The sequence below is a fragment of the Myodes glareolus genome, chromosome 9, assembly GCF_982192425.1.
Source record: "Myodes glareolus chromosome 9, mMyoGla1.1, whole genome shotgun sequence".
Taxonomy (NCBI): domain Eukaryota; kingdom Metazoa; phylum Chordata; class Mammalia; order Rodentia; family Cricetidae; genus Myodes; species Myodes glareolus.
The window spans coordinates 106,547,296-106,571,556 of record NC_142034.1 but is presented as its reverse complement, the minus strand read 5'-3'; the positions used below and the strand labels follow the sequence as shown (position 1 = coordinate 106,571,556).

The 24,261-nt window shown below is 46.4% G+C and overlaps 2 protein-coding genes across 8 annotated transcripts in view; one reads left to right on the top strand and one right to left on the bottom strand.

The window, feature by feature from the left end:
* Nucleotides 1–7,826, top strand: part of Pdxdc1 (pyridoxal dependent decarboxylase domain containing 1) — a 61,177-nt gene extending 53,351 nt beyond the window's left edge. For all 4 annotated transcript variants that reach the window (XM_048433249.3, XM_048433252.3, XM_048433250.3 and 1 more), the window contains 7 exons: nucleotides 839–1,010; nucleotides 1,771–1,889; nucleotides 2,180–2,301; nucleotides 4,354–4,446; nucleotides 4,527–4,623; nucleotides 5,719–5,823; nucleotides 6,242–7,826. In XM_048433249.3, coding sequence (XP_048289206.1) covers nucleotides 839–1,010; nucleotides 1,771–1,889; nucleotides 2,180–2,301; nucleotides 4,354–4,446; nucleotides 4,527–4,623; nucleotides 5,719–5,823; nucleotides 6,242–6,501 — 968 coding nt within the window. In that variant the 3' untranslated portion in view covers nucleotides 6,502–7,826. The remainder of the gene's footprint in view (nucleotides 1–838; nucleotides 1,011–1,770; nucleotides 1,890–2,179; nucleotides 2,302–4,353; nucleotides 4,447–4,526; nucleotides 4,624–5,718; nucleotides 5,824–6,241) is intronic.
* Nucleotides 7,827–8,320: 494 nt separating this feature from the next.
* Ntan1 (N-terminal asparagine amidase) lies at nucleotides 8,321–22,586 on the bottom strand. Of its 4 annotated transcripts, none has more exons than XM_048433254.3 (10): nucleotides 22,443–22,584; nucleotides 17,731–17,833; nucleotides 17,590–17,655; nucleotides 16,671–16,779; nucleotides 14,935–15,008; nucleotides 12,513–12,566; nucleotides 12,129–12,182; nucleotides 11,369–11,466; nucleotides 8,988–9,101; nucleotides 8,321–8,628 (listed from the first exon to the last, which is right to left on the bottom strand). In XM_048433254.3, the coding sequence occupies exons 1-10, from the start codon at nucleotides 22,521–22,523 to the stop codon at nucleotides 8,449–8,451; spliced, it is 933 nt and encodes a 310-aa protein (XP_048289211.1). In that variant the 5' UTR covers nucleotides 22,524–22,584; the 3' UTR covers nucleotides 8,321–8,448. The 4 variants fall into 4 exon arrangements, with proteins under 4 accessions (XP_048289211.1, XP_048289213.1, XP_048289214.1 ...); XM_048433256.3 differs by having other exon boundaries at nucleotides 17,812–17,833; nucleotides 22,443–22,576; XM_048433257.2 differs by lacking the exon at nucleotides 8,988–9,101 and having other exon boundaries at nucleotides 22,443–22,586.
* Nucleotides 22,587–24,261: the final 1,675 nt, after the last annotated feature.

Below are 24,261 nucleotides of genomic sequence, written 5' to 3'. Positions count from 1 at the left end.
TTTTAGGACAGTCTCTTGCTTAAACTTGGAAGCTCACTGAACTGACTAGTGAGCTCTAGGGTCCTCTCGTCTGTACTTGCCCAGTGCTGTGGCCACAGGTGTCTGCTATGACACCAGCCTTTTGTGTCCGAACTCAAGACCTCACGCTGTATATGGCAACTATTCTCCCAGCTCCAAGTGTGTTAGTTTTTGTCATCTGATTCTTCTATAGTTACATGGAACAACTTTTAAAAAAAATACGTCAGGCGGGGCCTGGAGAGATGGCTCAGAGGTTAAGAGCACTGACTGCTCTTTCAGAGGTCCTGAGTTCAATACCCAGCAACCACATGGTGGCTCACAACCACCTGTAATGAGATCTGGTGCCCTCTTCTGGCCTGCAGGCATACATGCAGACAGAACACTGTATACATAATAAATAAATAAAAATATTTAAAAAAAAAAACCTACAAAAAAAAATATGTCAGGCATAGTAGTTCATGCCCATAATTCCAACACTTTGGAAGTTGAGGCAAGAGGACTGCCATGAGCTAAAGGCCAGCCTCAACTATAGGATGAGTCCCTGTCTCAAAAAAAAAAAAAAAAGGTGGTGCATGTCTTTAATCCCAGCACTCAGGAAGCAGAGGTAGGCAGATCCCTGTAAATTCAAGGCCAGCCTAATCTGGTCTACAGACTGAGTTCCAGGACAATCAGGAACACAGAGAAATCCTGTCTCAAAAAAAAAAAAATTCTGCTAATACTGATCTGGTCTTTGACCTTGTTAGTAGTAAAAGAGTCTTCCTTTCATGTACCCACCTACCCCACTGCCAAGTCCTGTAAGCATTTCTATGGGTGTTTTCAGTGTTAGGAACTCAAGGAGAGGATGTGGATCAACTCGTCACCTGCATCCAAAGCAAACTTCCAGTCCTGACATGTACGCTACAGCTACGAGAAGAGTTCAGGCAGGAAGTAGAGGGGACAGCAGGCCTCCTGTATGTTGATGATCCCAACTGGCCTGGAATCGGGGTTGTCAGGTAATGATTTGGCTTGCTACATGATGTGATGTGAAGGACTACCTTGTCGAAGACAAGTGGGTTCTGATGCTTACGTATATATCCAGGTGGAATTAGAGTGTATTTGCTAAGAATTCGCCGAGATGTTCTGGGGCCTAATGTAGACAGATAGTTTGGCCCACCATTCGGCTCAATGAGTCAGGGGTCACTGTGTGCCATCTGCCTGTACTAATTCACAAGTGCCCAGGGCAGACACATAGTGAACAAATGGTTGCTATATGGGATATACAGAGCTTTGCAGGATAAGCCTGGTTCACAGGAAGAGAGCTGTACTGGCCTCACAATCTTCTGGGAAATCTCCTAGTTCTCATTTTTTTCTTTTTCCTTTTAAATAAAAGACCCCCAGACTCTTTATTTTTCTGGACCACAAACTGGGGCTTACATTATTGAAAGATGACTCAAGAGCCGGGCAGTGGTGGCGCACGCCTTTAATCCCAGCACTCGGGAGGCAGAGGCAGGCGGATCTCTGGGAGTTTGAGGCCAGCCTGGTCTACAAGAGCTAGTTCCAGGACAGGCACTAAAACTACAGAGAAACCTTGTCTCAAGAAACCAAGAAAAAAAAAAGAAAGGAAGGAAGGAAGGAAGGAAGGAAGGAAGGAAGGAAGGAAGGAAGGAAGGAAGGAAGGAGACTCTAGATCTGTGCTCATCTCTGGGTATTTACACTGCACCCACATCCTATCTGAAGAGATGCTCAGACTTAAATGCATTACTATGTTTTTAGGTATGAGCATGTCAGTGATGATAACAGCAGTTTGAAATCTGATCCAGAGGGGGAGAAAATACACACTGGACTTCTGAAAAAGTTAAATGAACTGGAATCTGACCTCATATTTAAAATGGGTAAGAATGACTTTTCTAAGTTGCTGAGAACTTTAAGAAGATCATGTCCAACGGGTTTGCATTGCCATAGAGGGAAGGAGCTCTGGTTTAGGATCAACTAGAGGCGAAGGGTCTCTCTTAGTAGGGTCTCCCTTCCTCTGCCGCTCTCCAGCCTTTCCTTTGTCAGCAGCATCTTCCTCTTCCTGGGAAGAAGGCCCCTTTGCTCTCCTCTCAGAGTCAGGACAAACCTGGTCTGGGCCTCCCAATGTCCTGAGGACTTGGGAGCCAGCCTTGCCTGTTTCTTCCCCTAGGCCCTGAGTACAAAAGCATGAAGAGCTGCATTTACATTGGCATGGCAAGTGATGATGTGGATATTTCTGAACTAGTGGAGACCATTGCAGTTACAGCCCGGGAAATTGAGGAAAACTCAAGGGTCTGTAAGACGAATGAGTGTTTCATGTTTCATGTCTTTTCTAAAGTTTGTGATACAACACTGGGGAATGTCTGTTCATTTTATTCTTTCCTGAATGTTGCTTTTCTGAGAGCTAGGTCTTGTACCAGACATCAGGAGAGCTAAGTGGCCTTGACACAGTTGCTGACCCAATGACCTCACCAGGTAGTGAAGGAAGAGCTATGTACAACCAAGCAGTATAGCAAATGTTGTGGCTTAGGGCAGCTGAGCTTTTGGGGACTTGCTCACATTTGTAGTACACTAAGGTGAGACTTACTAAAAGGAGCTGTATCCTGAGGACACCAACATAGGTGTTCCTGATAAGGACCATGCCACCAGAAACAGACCTTCCTCTGTTGGTCTGGTAGCATGGGAGACAAAGTTGCAAGGCTAGAGGTCAGACGCCAATCCACCCTTGTGTGAGAGCAGAGTTGCATGTGCTGCAATTCATTTTGGGGTGGAGAGGGGATGAAGAGGTTTGGAAAAAGGCCAAGGAGCTGTGTTCACTGTTGGTTAGACTTTGGGTTTTTCCCAGGCTTGGCTATTACTTGACTTTCTCTCAACATTAAACAGTGCTTGCTTTTCATTGATAAAACATTTAGAATGTAACTAGTTATTTCTCTTCTTTGGCAAATGAGGCCAGACAACGAATTTCTGTCTGCTTGTGCCTGCATGAGCTTTCATCTTCTGTTTAATTTTTTTAATTTATTTATTTATTAAAAATTTCCACCTCCTCCCCTCCTCCCATTTCCCTCCCACTCTCCCTCCCTCTCCAGTCCTAAGAGAAGTCAGGGTGCCCTCCCCCCTCCATCTAGGTCTAGGAAGGTGTGCATCCAAACAGACTAGGCTCCCAAAAAGCCAGTACATGCAGTAGAATCAAAACCCAGTGCCATTATCATTGGCTTCTCAGTCAGCCCCCATTGTCAGCCACATTCAAAGAGTCTGGTTTGATCACATGCTCGTTCAGTCCCAGTCCAGCTGGCCTTGGTGAGCTCCCATTAGATCAGTCACACCATCTCAGTGGGTGGACGCACCCCTCGTGGTCCTGACTTCCTTGCTTACATTCTCCCTTCTGCTCTTCATCTGGACCTTGGGAGCTCAGTCCAGTGCTCCAGTGTGGGTCTCTGTCTCTATCTCCATCCATCGCTGGATAAAGGTTCTATGGTGATATGCAAGACATTCATCAGTGTGACAATGGGACAAGGCCAGTTCAGGCACCCTCTCCTCTGCTGCCCAAGGACCTAGCTGGGGACATCTCCTTGGACACCTGGGAACCCCTCTAGAGCCAAGTCTTTTGCCAACCCTAAATTGGCTCCCTTAATTATCTTTTTCCCAGCTCCCATATTCACCCTTCCTCCATCTCAACCCTCCCATTCCCCCAAGCTCTCCCCAATCCTCCCCTTCTCCCTTCTCTCTCCCCATACCCATCCCCCATGCTCACAACTTTTGCCCTGCAATCTTGTCTATATCCAGGAGGATACATATATGTTTTTCTTTGGGTTCACCTTCTTATTTAGCTTCTCTAGGATCACGAATTATAGGCTCAATGACCTTTGCTTATGGCTAGAATCCACTTATGAGTGAGTACATACCATATTCATCTTTTTGGGTCTGGGTTATCTCACTCAGTAAAGTGTTTTCTATTTCCATCAATTTTCATGCAGAATTCAAGATGTCATTGTTTTTTACCGCTGAGTAAAACTCCAATGTGTATATGTTCCACACTTTCATTATCCATTCTTCCGTTGAGGGACACCTAGGTTGTTTCCAGGTTCTGGCTATTACACTATTACACTATATATATTACACTATATATATTGCACTATTACAAATAGTGCTGCTATGAACATAGTTGAACAAATGCTTTTGTAGTATGATTGGGCATCTCTTGTTAACTTCGCTCAAGTGCTTTAGTACAGAATTCCACCTACTGATATACTTGTGGGAAAATGTCACCAATACTGTTGATTGTGTAAGTAGTTCTAGGCCCTGGGCAAGAAGCTTAGACAAACAGTATCTTCTTTGGTTTTGCAGCTTCTAGAGAACATGACAGAAGTCGTTCGGAAGGGAATTCAGGAGGCTCAGGTTCAACTACAGAAGGCAAATGAGGAACGACTTCTGGAAGAGGTAAGGTTAGGGTTGAAGTTTTCCAGGCTGGGATCCTGGCAGAGCAGCAGGTTATCCTAAACAAGGCTTATGTTTTGCAGGGAGTGTTGCGGCAGATCCCTGTAGTAGGGTCCGTCCTGAATTGGTTTTCTCCAGTTCAAGCTTCACAAAAGGGAAGAAGTTTTAACTTAACAGCAGGTAGGACTTCCAACTGGTCTATGCCTAGATCTGTTATTCCCAAGTTCTGACCAGATACATTTATCTCCCAGTGCCCTTCATACTTTTATATTTCCCTGGATTCTTTGCCATGCCATGTCATCTTCCCCTGTCCCTGCCGAAACAGTGAGAAAGCAGCCACTCCACAGCATGCACATTGCTCTTCCTTGGAAAAGGGACATGCCTATCCAACCGGCCCACATCTGGGGACAGTGCACCATGGACACTGGCATCAGGACTATTGTTTCCTGCAGTCCTCCTGAGTACTTTTTATAGGACATGGCTCTTTCTGAGAGGGGACCCTAAAGGTTGTGGCACACAGTACTTATTTTAAACCAGTGACTGGCAATGTTGCCAACTTGTTGGGAGATACTAGTGGCAGTGAATCCTTTCCTATCCTATCAAAGAAATACTCCCGGGGACTGGAGAGGTGACTCAGTGGTCAGAGGAACACTGACTGCTCTTCCAGAAGTCCTGAGTTTACTTGCCAGCACCCATGTGGTGACTCACAACCATCTATAATGAGATCTGGTGCCCTTTTCTGACCTGCAAGCACACATGCAGATAGAACACTGTATACATAATAAATAAATAAAATCTTTAAAATATATGTAAACAATTTAAAAAAGAAAACAGAAATACTCCCAAAATTTTGATGTTCCTTCTTTTGTTCCTTCTCTAGATTCTCATGATAGCAAAGGTATCACTAGAGTTTCCTGTTATGGTAGCAGAAGGATGTAATCCTAGCATTAGGAGGATAAAGCTGGAGGATTAGGGTTTTCTGAGACTTTATTTCAAAACATCACAAACAAGGAACATTTTATTTCTCAGACCTCAGCCTTTAATGGGAGCATCTGCTCATTGCTAAAGTGAGGGTCCCAGCACACTGCACACACTGAAGGAGCTGAAGAGCCTGGGGAGAGACGTGAGCAACCGCAGGGTGGGTTTGCTCCAGTTCAGTCAGTGGGAAGCCAAGTGGCTGGTTCAGCTGGTTAAGACACAAAGCCAATTGAGGGCAAATGACATCTCAGGATAGCTGTGCCTGGAGCTTCTGCCATTCCTTTCTTTTCCTGACAGGATCTCTGGAATCCACAGAATACACATACGTCCACAAAGTACAAGGTACAGGCGTGACACCGCCTCCGACACCTTCAGGCACTCAAAGCAAACAGAGACTTCCAGGTGGGTTAAACCGCTCCACAGTTCACCTTCATTAACAGAAGGAAACCAGTTCTATTTCATTTCGTGAATAATAGACTCATACATGCTGCTGAGGCTCCTTATTTGTTGTTCCTTATGTTCCTTTCTGTAATCCAAAATTCCATTCCCTTCGCTGAAACAATTCAGGCACCTGAGATTTAGCTCCAAAGAAATGTCTCCATGGCACTCTAAAGGCAAGCATCACTCCTGTCAGGGGCACCGCAGAAGCACTGGCCTGGGGAGCACTTTGGTGTCACTGTGTTCTTTAGTTCCTGCCTCACCTCTAAGGTGCAAACCAAAATTCCAGCATTCCTGCCAAATCAATGAACATGCAGGACCACAGCACCTTTGTCTGTGGATGTCTCCACCAGTCTCATCGTGGTTCATCTTGTCTCTCTAGGCCAGAAACCTTTTAAAAGGGCTCTGAGAGGCTCGGATGCTGTGAGTGAGACCAGCTCAGTCAGCCACATCGAAGACCTTGAAAAGGTGGACCAGCTGTGCAGTGGGCTAGAGCACAGCAGCCCAGAAGAGGCCCACTGCCCTGAGCAGGTCCCCACGGCTCCTGACCCCATGGCCAGACAGACTGAGACCTTGCAGAACAAGGCCCAGCATCCGGAAGGTGACAACCCACAAGAAGAGGGGCTGGAGCGCTTAAGATAAACCTCAGTAATACTAGGCTTGTGCCTGTATTGACTGTTTCAGGGAAGATGAAGTTTTATTGAAAATGTGAACTGTGCCACATGCTAATATGATAGAAATTTCTGTCGTTTGTGCTAAACTGGGAGTTTTGCACAGAAACATGCTGGAAAACCAGGCTTTATGGGGGGGGGCAATTATTTTATGTGTAAGTAGAATCAACAACTGACTATTTTGGCCTGCCCAACCTTGGCATACCCTTTCTTCATATACCATAAACACGTACAGAGAGAACACGTGGATTTCAAGCACCTTCCACTTGAAACACTGTTCTCTCTCTAGGCTGCATAGTGTCTCTCCATGTTCTCCCCCATGCTTCAGTCTTACTAGGTCTGTAGTTCAGGTAGGTTGTGGGAGACGTCTGCCTCACTGGTTGGCATCAGGAAATGGGTTTCAGTAGGACCTGAAGCCTATGAGGGATGGTGTACACATGCGCTGTGGCACTAGAACTGTCCCTGCTGCACCTTTTCTCCTTTATACATTCTTTGTAAACAAATTTAAGGACTCATCTGTTACTAGTAACTAACTGTAAAATCTCTTCCTGACCAACACTACACTACTTAATATATTTGAGTATATTTTAAACACTGGTGATGCCTTTAAATTGGCACCCAGCATGCCCTGTGCTTGGGTCTGTTTAGGACAGAAAGCCCCCTGGAGACCACCACGAAGAGCCTACTGGTCTGCTGTGTAGCACGGTAGAGGCTGAAGCAAGCACGCCTTTGACCTGCTTTTCATGGCTGGCTGCAGCTTCTCTTCTACTCACCCTGGGCCCAGCTCCGGAAAGAACCAGAGAAGTTGCCTCTTCCAGGCTAACAAACCTGGTAGAACTTGCCACCTAATTCTCATCCATTTCTATTTCCCAAGTACTGCATCACCAGAAGTACCCTAAGATGCCCCACCCTGTGCCTTTTTAGTCCCTGAAAGTCAAACAATGGAAGATGCTAAGATGGTAGGCCGGTGGACTGTAGTGTTGGAAGCCTTAGTTATACCACATTAAGCCTATAATTACACTGATTTGATGTGATTTTTGACAGTTACCACTTATCAAAATGCAATCTTTCCATTTTTTTGGGTGCAAATGATTAAATATAGTCTTCCCTGTTTATTTGATGCAATGAAGTATAGCAGGTGACATGGGGGAGGGGTAAATTATCACCTTTAACAGATTGATTTTTAAATGTTTTTATACATTTGGAAATTGTTACCTGGTTTTGCTGCAACAGAATTTTACCTTGAGACACTATCTGATGCTGGCTTAAATAAAGGCTCTTGAGATTACTACTTGAGCTCAGTGTAAACATTACTTTTCATCAGGTAACAGAACAGTTCCTAAAAAGTAACTTCCATAACCCTAATTGGGCATCTCAGTAGCATCGTATGTAAAAAGTTTCTCTTTGTGGGACTTAGATGGAATGTGGCACCCCACGAGCTTGTCTCAGAATCACACTCAAGAAGGTAAATGAGCCCAGCAGCCATTTTGTTTCTGGGCCTTTCATCTTGCCTAGAGCAAGCTGATCAGTTTTGCTAGGAAGTTCCTTTTCCCTTTTCTTCTTCTTCTTTTTTTTTTTTTTTTAACAAGACTGGGTTTCTTTGGTAGTTTTCGCTGTCCTGGAACTCATTCTGTGAAACAGGATGGCCTTGAACTCAAGATTTAAAGGCACCTGCCACCACGCACTGATTGGGTTTTTCGTGACCAACCTGTCTCTCAATTGCAAGGCCAACGGTTTCTCCTCTGTTCCTCACTTTGTAGTGAAGCAAAAAATCATATAAAACAAATGCCTTTGCCAAAATAAGATTTTATTTTGAAAGACAGTAAGCAAGGAAGAAGTAAAACTGCACAGGCGTAGATTCCAAACCACCAATCATCTCTGCTGAGCCAAAAAGTTGTGTTCTTTGGTAACTTGGATGTTAGCTCCCTGGAGAGGAGATCTTTTCCCATAAACCATCTTCATTTTTTTTGTAGAGGAGAGCTTTATTTCCAGGAAACAGTATATTTGCTGGAGATGGGAATTTTTTTAAAAACATCAAGGTAGATCTAATATGTTCAACAAAGTGGGGGGGCTCGGCCAGAGGAGAAGTAGAAAGGTTCTGAAAAGACAAGACAGTGGGCATGAGAGGGGCCAGGCTACACGCCTCCCCCGCTGGATGACAATTGTCAGAGTAGCTTTGGACTGAACACACATCCACCAGGCTGGTCTCAGTGTCAGCGCTTCTGTTGAGTTACACACGTTTTATTGCTTACTACATCACCTGTACAAACATCTGCCAGGACGGTACTAATCCCCCACTGCCATAAACATAAACATAGTCTGTCAATGGCAAAAGAATGCCAATCTCACCCACTGAAGGAGAAGCAGCTGTTAGCTGGTCTAAAACTTTTTTTTTTCTTACAGATGAGGAAACCAGGGTCCAGAGATTTAGGATTTAGCCAACCTGTAAGTTCTCACCTCTAGTATTTGCTTGTCATCTTGCTGCAACCAGAAATCCACATGTGGAAATGGCGTCCAGGAATACGGGCCTATTCGAAGTTGTTCTGTCTTTGCATCATAAATGCTAATCATCTAAAAGAACCATTTCCATGACAGGCTGTAAGGACACTGCCCTACCACTGCTATAGTCTAGTTCCAAGTCTGTCCCCTTAGCTGATAAACTGCAAATGTTGACCTCCCGTAATAACAAAGCTGCCACCACCAAATGCCTTCCTTGTGTTTGGTCCCATGTTTTGACAGTAAGCCTACAAGACAGCATGCTGCCCGTCTAAGAGGAAGAGGATGGTGGAGAAAGGTCCCAGGTCACATGTCCAGTGAGCATCAGCAGTGCCTCAAAGACAGGCAGGTCTGACAGATGCCTGTACTCCTCACGACTACACAAATACCACACCTCCTTACTCCTACCCCAAGCAGCTAGTCATGCAACATAAACAAGCTCACAAGTGCCCAGGTATGACAGCTCCCACCTGACATTCAGCACTCAGGAGGCTGAGGCAGGAAGATCAGCCTGGATGATAGTGTGACCTTATCTCACAAAAAGCATAAAAGAAAGGTTTGGGGTTTTTTGGTTTCGTTTTTTTATTTGTTTTCTGAGACAGGATCTGGTTTGGTAGACCCTGCTGGCCTCAAACTCAGAGGTCTGCCTGCCTTAAAACCTCACCCTGTTTTGTTTTTGAGAGGGTCTCATGTAGCCCGGGCTGGCCTTGAACTCAATACATAGCCAAGAATGCTTGAACTCCTCATCTTGTTACTGCACCTCACAATGTGGGGTAACGGAGACGTGTGCACCACCACAACTGGCTCTGTAGAAACTGATTTACCAACAGACTCATTCCTTGAATTTCCAAATTATGCCAGCGGTAATTTTCAGCTTTGAGAGGGTACTAAATACCAAAAGGAATCCTACAGTAAGTTCCAGCCCAGCTTGGGCTGCAATGGAACTCTCTGTCTTAGAAAAGAAAAACCACCAAGCTGGTCATAGTAGTTGATGGAGGTTGATGCAGGAGACTTGCCACAAGTTCCAAGATACCCTAGGCTACATACATAGCAAGACCATATCAAACAAAATTAGGACTCCAGAAAATGGTAAAAGACTGGCAGAAACAGATCTCTTAATTCCACACATCTTACTGAAGTGTTAGTATTGCACAAACAAGCAAATCTCTGGGCTTGCGGCAGTGTGGGGTGCTGGCACATATGTGAGGCCAGAGGTCTTCCGTTGCTTCTGCCAACTAAGACAAGGTCTTCCACTAGAACTGAAGCTGCAGACTCTGCAAACCCTAACAATCAGTCTTCTGTCTCCCCAGCACTAGGCCTGGAAGCACACCCAGCTTATGTTGGTGCTGTGCACTTTGGCTACTGAGCCATCTCCCCAGATCCTGTTTGGCATCTTTTTAAAAAGCTACATAAGAGCTATATAAGTACCTTACAGTAATAAACCTGTCTCCTGTCTCCGAGTGTTTGGATTAAAACAGGCTCACTGGGAATTTTACATTCTTCTACCTGTTCCTCAAATGGATGAATAAGTCTTTTAATGATTTAATCTGGGCAGTGGTGGTGCGCGCCTTTAATCCCAGCACTCAGGAGGCAGAGGCAGGCGGATCTCTCTGAGTTTGAGGCCAACCTGGTCTACAGAGCTAGTTCCAGAACAGGCTCCAAAGCAACACAGAGAAACCCTGTCTCAAAAAACAACAAACAAGAAAGAAATTAATGATTTAATTAATTAAAAATATACTAGAGACCTGGACAAAATTATATACTTGTGCAATCCCAGCCCTGGGAAATGTTGAGGCTATAAAAAGGGCCTAGGCTAGGAGTGCTCAGCAGCACAGCATGTCCGCTGCATACGTCTCTATTCCATCCTCGGCACTATCAAAAATAAGGAAAAATACAGTACACTGAGGAAATTAAACATTGGGGCTGGGTAGGGGGGTCCGAGAAAAGGTTTCTCCATGTAGACCTGGCTCTCCTGGAACTCAGTTTGTAGAGTGACTTGCCAGACTACTCTCTGATGACTAGGTCCAAAGTGTGGATGAGACTTGATTCTGTCAATCCCCCCGCCCCTAGCCGCCTGCAGTCCTCTCTATGGGAAGGTTAATGGGAAGAGGTCTTGCTTTGTCTGTAGATTCAAGCTCTTACTACCACCTCCATCTTTCAGGCAAAGATCTAGTATCTGGCACTTAAAACCTAAACTCGATCCTTATTCCTCTAACCCATGAGGAAGTGGACTGAATACTGAATCCTGGTAAGGAGATAGCCACAACTTTCCAACATTCTAAAAACTTGAGTCTCTTGGTGCTCCCTCTTTCCCCATCCCACAAAGATGGGCTCCCACTCACCGGGCCTCCTGCTAAAGCTCTTGCAGCACGAAGCTGCTCCTCTGGGCCACGATCTTGAAAGGAAGCTCTGTAAATCTCTGCAGTTTTAATGTTGACAGCTGCAGGAGAGAGGCAGTGACTCTAAACTGGCAACAGACTTCACATTTCTACCACTGTACATAAGAACCAGAAACAGAGAAGAATGGGATCTGAAGAAAAAAACTGAGGTGCTGACAGCCTCTGTAGCAACACAGGAAGACCAGCCCCAGAGACTCAGGTGTAAGGCTGGAGGACTTTCATCTTATTTTAGAGTTTTTATGCAAAGTGACAGAATAAAGAAGTTCCTGTGCCCTCCCCACCCACTCAGCTAAACACCATGGGCACACCAGAATCCCTCTGCAATTTGTCAGCTTCAGAACTGGTTCAACAGTCTTCATTCTGAATCAAAACCTTACGTCATTCCCATACAAAGATCCAAATACCCCATTTTCCCCACCGTGAGCTCTTGCTAGAGAAAAGCGTGCCTGACTACCCCCCCATGTGACACTAGGCTGCAGGAGTGAGTGTGGGGTGGTCATAACCTATTCTGCACAGTTTCTCCACACATTAACACCCTTACAGCTACGGGTTGGTCAAGTCAGGCCCCTTGCCTAACTTGTCACAGTAAGAACAGATAGGAGCAAGGACCCATCCCACCAGCAATGGTGCAGATGGAATGACTGCACTCAGACCTTTAACCCACGTGGAAACCATGTAGCCCTCTAACACAAACACTACTTACCGATGCCATAAATGATGGGAAAGTGGTTTTCGTTTTCTTCCCGGTCATTTAACTCTAAAAAATGAAGGAAAGTGAGAACACTAAACAGTTGTCCTTGTCCTCAGTGCAGAGCCCCACGTGGGCCACACGAGGGCAGCTCACCAGCACGCTCCCTTCCCAGGAACACAGAGAAACCTCTGACAGCCTAGAAAGCAGACATCAGAGCCATTAGCTGGGGGGACTGGGTGTTGAAAAGTGATAGGAGTGGTGGGAACAAGTCATCCAGAGGGGACAGTCTCTTTAGAGTGTCTTCTACAGTTCTACCCTGATGGGAGCTGTAGTAAGGGTACAGACAAAACCTTCCGGAACCCTTATACCCATATGGGTGAAAGCAGCAGAACTCACCTGTCACACATAATGTCACTAAGTGAATGTCATCATCTTGTTTGTCAAATTCACCTACAATTAGAATTTCAAAATTAATGTCAAAAAAGTGCCAAAAAATGAGTAACGGATGTGAATATGATCAAAATACATTACATACATACATGGAAATGTCCTGTTAGGTGGGGCTGTAGCTCCACTGACACTGTAATTGCCTAGCATCCTCTAGCACACTCGAGGCTATGGGTTCAAACTGGCATGGTGGCACGTTCAAGTTCAAGGCTAGTCTGTGCTACGTGAGATCCTGTCTCAAAAACAAGGTGGTGGTGGAGGTGGGGAACTGAAGATAGAGATTAGATCAGCAAGAATGCTCAATCTGTAGAGGCACTTGTAACCTGAGTTCAATCCCTGGGACCCACATGTAGAAGGAGAGAAAGCCCATTCCTATGAGTTACTCTGACTCACACTATATGGCACACCTGTGCCCTGAGTGCCCACATACACATAATTAAACCGTTGCTATGTGTGATTAGTATAGGCTAATGTGAAAAGCCTCACGGTGGCTGAGAGATGACTCAGTGGTTTAAAACATTTACTCTGCTCTTGCAGAAGACTTGGGTTCAGGTCCCAGCACCCACATCAGGTGGGGTCCTAAGAGAAGACCAACTCCTCTTGAGTCTATTAGAACAAAAGGAATATTTGTGTGTATAAATGTTTTTCCTACTTGTATGTGTGCCATATGAATGGTGGTTACAGGATCCCCTGGAACTGGTATTACAGACAGTTGTGAGCCACCAAGCGGTTGCTGGGAACTGAACCTGGGTCCTCTGGAAAAACAGACAGTGCCTTTACCCACTGAGCCATCTCTCCAGCCAACAGAGCAAAAACTTTGTGAATGCTTTTAGACAAGGGAACAGAAGAGAGTAGATTCTGAATGCCCATCCCCCCACCGTAGATTAGTGCACAGCTAAGCTCATAACAGACAACGATGCTCGTCACACCATATAATTTCATGCCCCAGTTGCTTTTATTAGGTATAGGCTTTCCCCATGGAGTTAACAGGCTGATTAAGAGCAAACAACCCTTTGCCTCAGTCTTCTCCCGAATGTTGAGCTGTAAGCATGAACCTCCAGACCTGGTTCAGTAGGTAACAACTTCTAGAAACTTTCTAACTCTTCTCAGGACACTGGGTATTATTCCTTGATGTCAGAACTGCTGGAATACTGATCTTTAAATCAAAATCTCTGTGCAAGGGTTTGTTTTGTTTTGTTTTTTTACATACTTGTGTGTACGCATGCATGCCTTGCCATGAATCACATGGGAAGATCAGAGGACATCATACAAGAATTAGATTTCTCCTTCCATCATGTGGGTCCCAAACACCAAACTCTGATCATGCATGGTGGGAAGAGCCTTTACCCAGTGAGCCATATCGTCAGCCTTTCTGCAACCTTAGATGACTTTCTTACAATGGATTCTAAGACAGGTAGTTACTGAGTCAAAGGATGTGGACCTTTAAAGGGCTTAAGCCACAATGCAGTTTCCTTGCTGACAGGCTGCTCCAGTGCAGATCAAGCATTAGCATATACCTATTTCACAATATATACCACGTCTGTCTCTTCTTATTTAGTAGAAAAGATTAGCAGTGGTATTTTCATTTTCTGAAGATTACAAAGAATACTTCTGTACAGCTGTACAGCTCAGGGTGTGTACTCCAAGCATTCACCAACTGCTGTTTTAAAAGAGCATCTTTGACACATTTGTAGTTCTCTCACTCGGCTGAGGCATAATGATCACGAGGCCACAGCCAGACTGGGCTTCAACAGCATCACCCTGTCAAAATGGGGGGAGTTTGGACAAGCAGTGGTTGCTCATGTCTTTAGCCCCTGCACTTGGGAGGCAGAGGCAGGTGGATCTTTGAAAGTTCAAGGCCAGCCTTGTGTACATAGTGAGTTCCAGGACAGGCTTCAAAAGCTACACAGAGAAACCCTGTCTCAAAAACTAAAAAAGAAAAGAAGGAAAAAATGGGCGGAGATCTTGTCCCTATCCCACCAGCACCTGGGAACTGAGATCCATGCTACACTCTGTATGGTCTATACAGTCCATCCACATGGCTGTGTCTTTAGTGTAGACAGATTTTCACTGTGTATCCCAGGCTGGTCTCAGACTCATGCTCTTCCTGCCTCTGCTTCATCTGATTGCTAGAGAGCTTTTTTACGTTCCACGTATTTATGTATTTATTTATTTATTTTGAGGCAGAGTTTCTCTGTGTAGCTTTGGCTGTTCTATAACTTGTTCTGTAGACCAGGCTGGCTTCAAACTCACAGAGATCTGTTTGCCTCTGCCTCCCAAGTGCTGGGATTAAAGGTGTGTCCTACCACCACCTGGCACCTTTTTTAAAATTTTCAAGCCAGACAAAACTAGGAGAGGGTGGCAAACTTACTAAGAAGCTGATGGGTAAGTTTCTGTGACAGCTGCCGATCGTCACTGAAGCCTCCCACAAGGTGCACTTCCAGCCTGCCAGGAGAGGGAAGAGATCAGAGTTAGACGTGACATGACTGTATGCGGGCTTCAGGCTCCCATGAATGTCCATAGCATATAATAAAATACCTGTGGGCACAATGGGGTGCAAATGAGGCTTCCAAGGCCAGCAGCAAGGCTCTGAGGACCCCTCCCAGGGTTATCAGTGCAGTGTCACCTGGCCACTCACACAGAACACTCTAGAACTTCTCAACACCTGCACCTAAAAGGATCTGGGCTTTGAGGCTGGAAAGGGGCAGAAACCCCACTAATTGAGAGCTTGGGGTGCTCTCATCCCACCACACCTAGGAATCACAGCATGGTATCTTCTACCGTACACACAGGATCCATCTGGGACGTTTCCCATGCTGAAGCCCCTCCCGACAACAGCCATAGTGCACACGCACACAGCAGGGCTGTGACAGCTCAAACTTGGCTTCACTCCGTGTTTCCCTTGCTTGTCTTCCTCAACTCGAATAACCATGGGAGTATGTGGTGTACTTCACACCTCTGAACTAGCCTGTGAAGGGTGTGGTATCTGACGAGGCCTGCCCTGATTTCCACAGAGCGAACTGTGGTCTGGACACAGACCAGGAATAACTAAACACTGTGTTCTGAGGACTGTGTGAGTAGTCTGGGCTACAACAACAGGAAAAGGCGATTTCACAGCTACATGAGTCAAAGCCTATGGAGCCAGCCAGCCTGTGACACAGACCCAGCCAGTAAAGTTACGTTTTACAACAAGGGCTCAGTGCTAATGCACACTCTTAGCATAAGCAAGGTCCAGGGTTCAATTCCTAGTGTACACTCGTGCAACACACAAAGTTTAAATCTGGTTTAATTTTCGAGAAAAGGTTGGCCTGGAATTCACCATGTAGACCAAACTAAGAGATCCTTCTCCGTCTCCCTCTACCTCCCACTACTAGAATTAAAGGTGTGTACATATCTCACCCCTCACTTTTTAAAACTTACCTATTGAACAAATAAAGCTAACTAGTAAGTGTCCCTGAGATTCTAAGCACCTGTATGTGACTGTACTAGTTCCTTCAAAGGCTGCCAAGAAAATCAGAGCCAGTGTAATAAGAACAGAGCAAGTGACAGCCAGGCCTGGGTCAAAGGCCAGAAGTTAACTAGCTTTGTGGCTCTGGTACATGACCACGTGTCACGGACGGGGTAACAATGAAATGCTGAGGTGCAGCCAGCCTGGGCTGGTTCTTACCCTACGCCCATGCTCAAACTCTTGACCTGCTGAGGTGTGTGGCATGGTCACTGCCAACCCTGCCTCCTCCTTCAGTCTTTCCTACATATTTACTACTTCCCTGCTTCAGACCGTACAACAAGTGGCTGCTCACAAAAACACCTTCTGTCTGGGCCGTAACAAATTAATATCTAAGATTCGAAGATCCCAACTTTACACAAGTTCAAAGTCAAACTTCATTTAAAATTCAACACAGAAGCCTGACATGTCTCATCCACTAATCTGAGCACTAGGGAGTCTGAGGCAAGAGGATCATAACAGTGAGCCCTGTTCAACAAAACGTCCAGTACTGGCTTGTCCCTCCATTATTCCATCCAGCCTAGTGTGGACATCACCATGCTCAAGGTGTACAAGCACAGGATACCTGGGCAGTGTCCACAGAACAGCACTATGGCACTTACCTTCCACACTGAGCATGCTCAGAAAAGGATTTTATGGAGCTCATTATTAAGGGGACTTCGGCTTTGGTGTCGGTTCCATCACAATGTGTGAGGCAGGTCGCCCCATTACCTGAAGAACAAGGAAAGTGAGTCAGTCCTTATATTCCGGGAAGCAGGCCATGCAGACCACCTCATCTTTAGACACCCTATAAGAAAACAGAAAGGGTCCAGCCAACCCATCTGACCAGGGCACCAGGGAGACACATGCAGACAAGAAAGACATGACTTCAAATTCTTTTTGTTTTTTTTTCTTTTTTAAAAAAGAAAACAGCTGGGCGGTGGTGGTGCACACTTTTAATCCCAGCACTTGAGAGGCAGAAGCAGGTGGATCTCTGTGAGTCTGAGGTCAGCCTGGTCTACAAGAGCTAATTTCAGGACAGGCTCCAAAGCTACAGAAAAACCCTGTCTCAGGGCAAAAAAAAAGAAAAAAAAGAAAAGAAAAAAGAAAACCAACTATCTTTTTTCATTATAAAACTATCTCTTGTTTTCATTATAAAACTTTTTTCATTATAAAACTATCTTTTTTCATTATACAATACCAATCCAAGTTCCCACTCCCCTCCTCCCATTCCCTCCACTTACCCCCATCCATTCCTCAGAGAGGGTAAGGCACATTGCTTTGGGGAAGGTCCAAGACCTTCCCTACTATATCTAGGCTGAGCAAGGTATCCATCCAAAGAGAATAGGTCCCCAAAAAGCCGGTACGAGCAGTAGGGACAAATCCTGGTGCTACCGCCACTGGCCCCTCAGTCTGTCTGCCCTAGCCATGTAACTGCATGACTTCAAATTCTACACCAGGAAACTCAAACTGAAAAAAATCAGTGGTCCCACATGGTTGGGATAGTTTAAGGAAGGGTTTCCTTCATCTCTGTCATCATACCTGTATGCCTCAGGATCACAATGTGACAAGTAGTGGCATCATCCGAACCCAGAATGGAGATGGAGCCTGTTCCAAAAAGAAATAACATAAAATAGCCAGTAGACTTTGGAATAAGGCCCAACACACTGCTTCCTAACCTACCATCCTTTGGGGAGGTCACTGCAAGCTCTCTTTGCTGAACATACAGAAGGCCCTGGGGTCCCACTTGTTGAACAGACTGACCTCTGAGAAGTCTGGCTCTTTCCTGTTTAATTGAAACAGAATAAAATAATTGTGTGAATTAGTGAGGCTTGGACAGGAGAGATGGAAAGAGCCAACGTTTACTCAGAAGTGGGAAGCAGGCTGGCATCTCTGAACTGTGCTGCACTGGCTACCAAAGACTGGTGGAGAAAGGCAGCAGGAACATTCCCTCTGAATAGGAGCCGCATATGACATAAGATCCAGTGCCTGGGAGAGACACCCAATCCTTTACCATGGTTCTTCAAGAATCTGAGACTTGACCTTTGAGACAGTAGTTCAGGCTGCCCTTAAACTGTCCCCTACTACCTCATGTGTGCATCTACCACTTTAGACTGTAACAAAGTCGGAGCTGGAGAGATGGCTCAGGGGACAAGAACATTGACTGGTCTTCGAGAACCCTGATTCAATTCCCAGCACCCACATGGCAGCTCACAACTGTCCGTAACTCCTGTTCAGGGAATCTGACACAGGCATACCTGCAGGCAAAATACCAGTGTAAATATGTTATTAAAAAGTGTAAGAAAATCAGAGGCAGGAGTTCATGCTTACAGTCCCAACACTGGAGGCATAAGCCAGCTCTGGCTAGTGTCTCAAAGACAGAAAATAAGAAACGAAAGCAAAGGCGGCCGAGCAGAGACACGACGCCACAGGACAGTGCAGCCGCTCTCTCCTCCCACTTCATCACACTTGTGTGCATGAGAGAACAAGAGATGCAGATGTTGTGTAGTACCATGAGGATGAAGTGTGAGAGGCGTACGTGTGAGGGCATCTGAAGCCACAGGTCTGTCATGTGCCTTCCTGTTACTCTGAACCCTGTCTTTAATTTCGTTTTATTTCATATGTGTGTATATGCAGTGGGCGCTCGCAACCCTTGGTAGTTAGCTTTCTCCTCCACTGTGTAGATTCCAGAGATTGGACTCGGGTCATCGGCTTAGCAGCAAGCACCTTTACCATATGAGCCATCTCAACGGCTCACCTTAATGTTCTGAGACAGAGTTTCTCACTGAACCTGAACTCACCATTTTACCTAGACTGGCTGGTCACCCCTCAGCACTGGGTTTACATAAGCACCCTAAACCTTAGGTCCTGGGGTCCATGTTCAGGTCCTTGTGCTTCCCCATCAGACACGCCATCCACTGAGCCAAGCTGCCCATTCTACACTTCCTAAAGTAACAGTGGCCCAGTTGTCTCAGTGTCTCATATTTTTTGGTATTTAACTCATGTGCACTCAGTTCCTTAACAAACTTTCCCAAGGCCTAGCAAATGGCACTACTTTCTTTGCTGGAGGTCAGCAAACTTTTCTCTCAGAATGACTAGATGACAAGCCCACAGGTCTCTGCCACTGTGTAGTGAGAACAGCCAGAGGTACACACAGATATGGCTCCTCCAATAAAATGATAGGAGACATGCAAGTCTGAATTCATGTAATCTGCTGTTACAAAATATTATTCCAACCACCTAAAGACCCCAGGGCTAGGGGTATCCCAGAAGCAGGCACGTCTAGCATGTGTGAAGCCCTGGGCTTCACCCGCATGACAACAGCAGACACTAAGGAGCACTGCACTGCACTCAAGACTCCTCACTGTTGTCTGCCCTGAAACACTGTCCTGCCTCGGCCTCCTGAGCACTAGCACCTACAGGGGTGCCCCTTGTTGCAAGAGGCCGCTGTACTGAATTACACAACATCCAAAGTGAGGGCAAGAAAGCAGGGCCCCAGTCCTGACTTCTGTCTAAGCATGGGACCTGCGACAGTCAGTCTTGGTCACTGTTCTGGTGCTGTGGAAAGACACCATGCCAGTGCAACTATTATTTAAAAAAAGAAAGAGAAAAAAGCCTTTAATTGAGGCCTTGCTTACAGTTTTAGATGGGTGGTTTATATCAGGACGCCAACAGGCATGGTGCTGGAGCAGCAGATGGGAGCTTTACATCCTGATCAGGCAGAGAGAGAGACACTGGGTCTGGCCCAGGCTTTTGAAACATCAAAGCTCACCCCCAGTAACAAACTTCCTCCAATAAGGACATGTCTAATCCTTCCCAAATAGTTCTACTAACTAGAGGGCAAGCATCAAACATATGAGCCTGTGGGGGCCATTCTCATCAAACCATCACACTGTGCCTGATCTTTGCAGCCCTCAATCTAGAAAATAAAAGCAAAGGTACTCATCTTATCGGGAATAGTGTGGGACCAGTTCCACTGTGGCTGGCCATCGGGGGCCTGAAACCAGACAGCACTGAACCCAGATGTGTTGGTGAGTAAATGTGGAGAAGGAGGTCAGCAGTAGCAGTATGGGATTGCCCTGGTAGCATCTCTGATGGCATGTGTCTCACAATTCTTTAGTCGGCACGGTGGCACACGCCTGTAATGCCAGCCTGGAAGGTCGCAACAATCATGAGTTGGTGATGAGCATGAGCTATAGTGAGGCTTTCTTTCAAAATAGAAAGTGGGGAGGGGGGACATGACAGCATCAGTTAGTGTTCAGACTGGTTGCCTAAGGAAGCACAGGCTGTAGAAAGGTGTGGTGGGATGCTAATCAGGGTTCTACAGCTGGTGCTGTGTGTTCACAAAATGCTGACATGAAACACACAGGAACCAGGCACGACGGAGCTCTGTGAGTTCAAGACCAGCCTGGTATAGAGAACGAGTTCCAGGACAGTCAGGGCCACACAGTGAAACCCTATCTCAAAAACCAAGAAATAACAAAAACAAAAACAAAAAAAATAACAATATATAGCATGCTGTCAATCAAAAAGTGTGTTATGATGGGCACATTGGATGACACCTTGAGTTACCACAGTAGAGCTGAAGCAGGTCTCAGGCATTCAAGGTCAGCACTGGACCCAGATCAACTTCAAGGCCAGCCTGCCCGTCTTTCTCTCTTTAAAAAAAGGGGGGGGAGGGGGGAGTGCTACAGAGATGGTCAGTAGTTAAAACTGTTTGCTGAAAAATCTACCAAAGTTTAGGTGCCAGCACTCACAAGTCAGGATCCCACACATGCCTGTAATGGGTGGAGATGAGAGAATCAATGACAACACATTCAGGGAGACCCCGCCTCAAAGAAACTGCACTGAGCGAAGAGGAACACACCTGATGCCACCTTCTGGTCCAGTGCGCACAGGCACCCACACCTATGTGCACACAGATAAATACAATCAGGCGTGGTTGTGCACACCTTTAATTCCAGCATTTAGGAGGCAGAAGAAAGAAGTCTGAGAGCTGAAGACAGTGGAGACAGGCCTACACAGTTCCAGCCTACACAAGACCCTGTCTCAAACCTTTTTTAACAGTGTATCACAGAAAAAAAAAAAAAAAGCAAGCAAACCAGTGAGTTTGTGGCCAGCCTGGTCTACATATCAAGTTCCAGGACAGTCAGAGGTAAATAAAGAGCTCCTGTCCCCAAAACAACAAAAAACACTTGTAAGGAAGTCACCAAACCATGAGAAGAATGGCTGTGACTAAGGACACAATTTTCTACTTCCCTCTCCAGAGCACACACTATCCTAAGAAAGTGAACCACTGGGGATGCAGTTCACACTCCAGCCTTCTCCTCACAGGGGCCTCCCTGCCACCCCTTCTGGGCTGTCTCTTTAGACAGATCAAAATCCTGCCTCCAGAGGTTTCCACGTCACCTCATCTCTGCATTCTCATGTGCTGTTGTGGCCACTAAAACTAGATGCTTCAAGCAGACATGGGAGAGAGTCCCCTAAATCCTTGAGGTGGATTAAACTTTTCTTTGATGAGTTTTACTCCTGGCTTCACCGACCCAGTGGCAGTGCCACAGTAAGGAAAAGGGCACAGTGCCTAGCCCGATTTGCAGGATGGCTGTCCTGAAATTCAAGCTAACAGTCACAGTCTCCTTGCCCCATAGTTCTCAGGGGTCATTCTGCCCATTCATTTACCCAACAAATATTTTGTAAGCACACTGCCATCTGCCTTCAGGAAGCAAGCCAGGGGAAAACAGCAATTAAGCAGACAGGATCACAGATCCCATAGCTGATCAGAGGAAACTTCTAGAATGCCTTCCCTAACCACACAATCCTGGGCTTCACCTCTCAGAGTAAAAGTGGACATCTTTCAAGGCAATTACTTGGTCTTTAAAAGAATTCTTTGATTAGGAAACAGATCCCCTCCTGGGCCTTCTCCTAGACCGCACTATGTGAGACCCATGAGCTGACAACTAGCATGTGGGATACTTGGTCACCACTGCCTTCAAGGAATCCTTTTTCAAAAGTTCCCGCAAGGAAAGAAGACAAAAGCTCACCCACCCATCAGGGCGCGGTCCTCGCCGATCTAGCAACTTCCAAGCGAAACCCTTACTTCTGGCTAAAAATAACAAGGCGCCCCAAGCCGCAGGGGACGGGAATGGGCTCGCAGAGGGCTGGGCACTCCGCCCGCACTTGTCCGCAGCCGGGCTGTATAATGCCAGGAGCCGCTCAAGCGCCTCAACCTGCGGATCCCGCCGAGGGTAGACGAGGCCCCGCGCGCCGCGTACTGTGCGACCTTGGGCAAGTCACCTAACCTCTCTGGGCCCTCTCAGTCGATCCCTTGTGAAAGCACGTCGGGGGCCGGGCTGCGGAGATCCCACCTGCCGGCAGGCCCAAGCAATCCCGCTCACCTCCAGCAGCGGGTGCGCTCGTACCAGTTCCGCGGCAGACCGCGGCAGCCGCACTCGACGCCCGTCCACAAGCAGCGGCATCGCCTAGGCCGCCGCCACCATCGGCGGCTGCCGCCCACCCCGCCTCGCGTCATGCCACGCCCATCGCGGGCGCCGCGCCCCCGCACACCGCGGAGACTGCCGGGACGAGGTATAGAGGCGTTGGAAAAGCCTATGTGCCGCAAGGCATCACGGGAGATGTAGTCCATCTGCGGGTACGTTGTCGGAGCTCTTTCTGTCCGCATCTTTCGGAGCACACGGGAGCTTTGCGTCACCCAGCCCTGACTCCCTCCTTGGGCCGTGTTGATTCTCAAAAGTGTGTTCAATTAACCAACATCCACCTACTTCAGCTGCCAGACAGCGCAAAAGTCGCCGGGAGCGCGTGGATTGCGGCCCAGCAGGCACCGCGGTGGGTGCCCCGGAAAAGAAGGTGCAGCAGAAAGAGGGCCGCCCTGGCGTTTGGACCAGAAATCCCACTTCTGTGTTTCCTTATCGCCCTTCACCGTCCTAGGCAGAAAAGCTAGGATCCTGACTTGGCTGCAGACGACGCCACTTATCTTTAAACGACGGGTCTAAATTTAATCCCTGTGTGACTCCAAGCCAAGGCTATCGCCCTAACATATTCTCAGATGGGGCTGTAAATAATACAAGTAAAGTTAAATTCTGGCTAAGACAGGGTTTTGATCCTGCTATGTTGTCTCCCTCAGCCTGCATTCCCAGAATTAAATATAATTACATATGTAGGGTAATAGAGCCTGACAAAAATAAATAAATAAATAAATAAACCACCTTGGCCCGCCCTGAAATCAGAGCCAGTCAAAGAAATAAGGCTGGCCCTGAAATTAGAGCCAAAAGGCAAAAAACAAAACAAAACCAAAAAAAGGTCAAAGAAACACACTTTGGCCTTGAATCCAGAGCCAAATCTCCTCCTGACCAACTAAGCAGAAAACCAACCAATCCAGAAGCAGGAAACGAACCAACCCCTTGAGCAAAGATCTAGCCAAAGTTTGAAGGATTGAAATCTGACCAATTTTTTCCCTAAAATCTCTAAGAAGTCCTATATAAGCCCTGTGCCTGTTCAGATGGGAGCTGCCTTTTCCCACCCGGGCAGTCACTCCTGGATTCCTCCTTCCCAATAAATCTCTTGAATTAAGTTTGGGTAGGACCTTCTTTCGCTGAAATGAATTACTTCACTTCACTGGGGAAAGAAACTCTCCCTTGCCGAGGCATTATTACATTGGGCAAACCTTTCCCCAGAGCAGGACTGTAAGCTGTTGCACTTACAGTGACTTTGTGGTGTTCCTTGGCTTCAGACCGCCAGGATCCCTTTCCATCCTAGCTGCAATGCTTACATTTGGTACTGAGACACGGACTTTCTAAGAGGCCTTGATGAAAAAAGACAGGTTAGTTCTATGTCCTTGTCCAGGGGCAGACTTAGCAGAGCCTAACACTGAAGCAATGCCTTAGAGTTTCTGGTGACCCGACTCTCCTCCCTGGGTTGTAGTTAGCAATCCTAAGGCAACTGTGTTCTTTTGGTCAACATTGTCTGCCTGATTTACTTCTCGGCTGATCTTAGCCTTTTCCCCCTGCAAATAGTATATATAATGTTGTACTTCTTAATAGATTGCTTGGCATCAGCTTCTGGAAGAACTCCCGGGGTTCCAGCTAGTATTATTTCTCTTTCCTTTCTTTTCTATTTCTCATCCCTGGTCCTCCCACTCAATTCCTTGCTGTGTCTAAGGTGCTTATTCCTGCACCTTAATGATGGTTTGGGTCAACC

What these genes read in the sequence shown, in the direction of transcription:
- Ntan1 (XM_048433254.3), bottom strand. Translation starts at nt 22,523, where the DNA reads ATGCCGCTGCTTGTGGACGGGCGTCGAGTGCGGCTGCCGCGGTCTGCC. An exon ending in ACTTACCCATCAGCTTCTTA is followed by an intron (nt 12,567 to 14,934) that starts GTAAGTTTGCCA and finishes TTCTAATTGTAG; the next exon opens with GTGAATTTGACAAACAAGAT. An exon ending in AGTGACATTATGTGTGACAG is followed by an intron (nt 12,183 to 12,512) that starts GTGAGTTCTGCT and finishes TTCATTTTTTAG; the next exon opens with AGTTAAATGACCGGGAAGAA.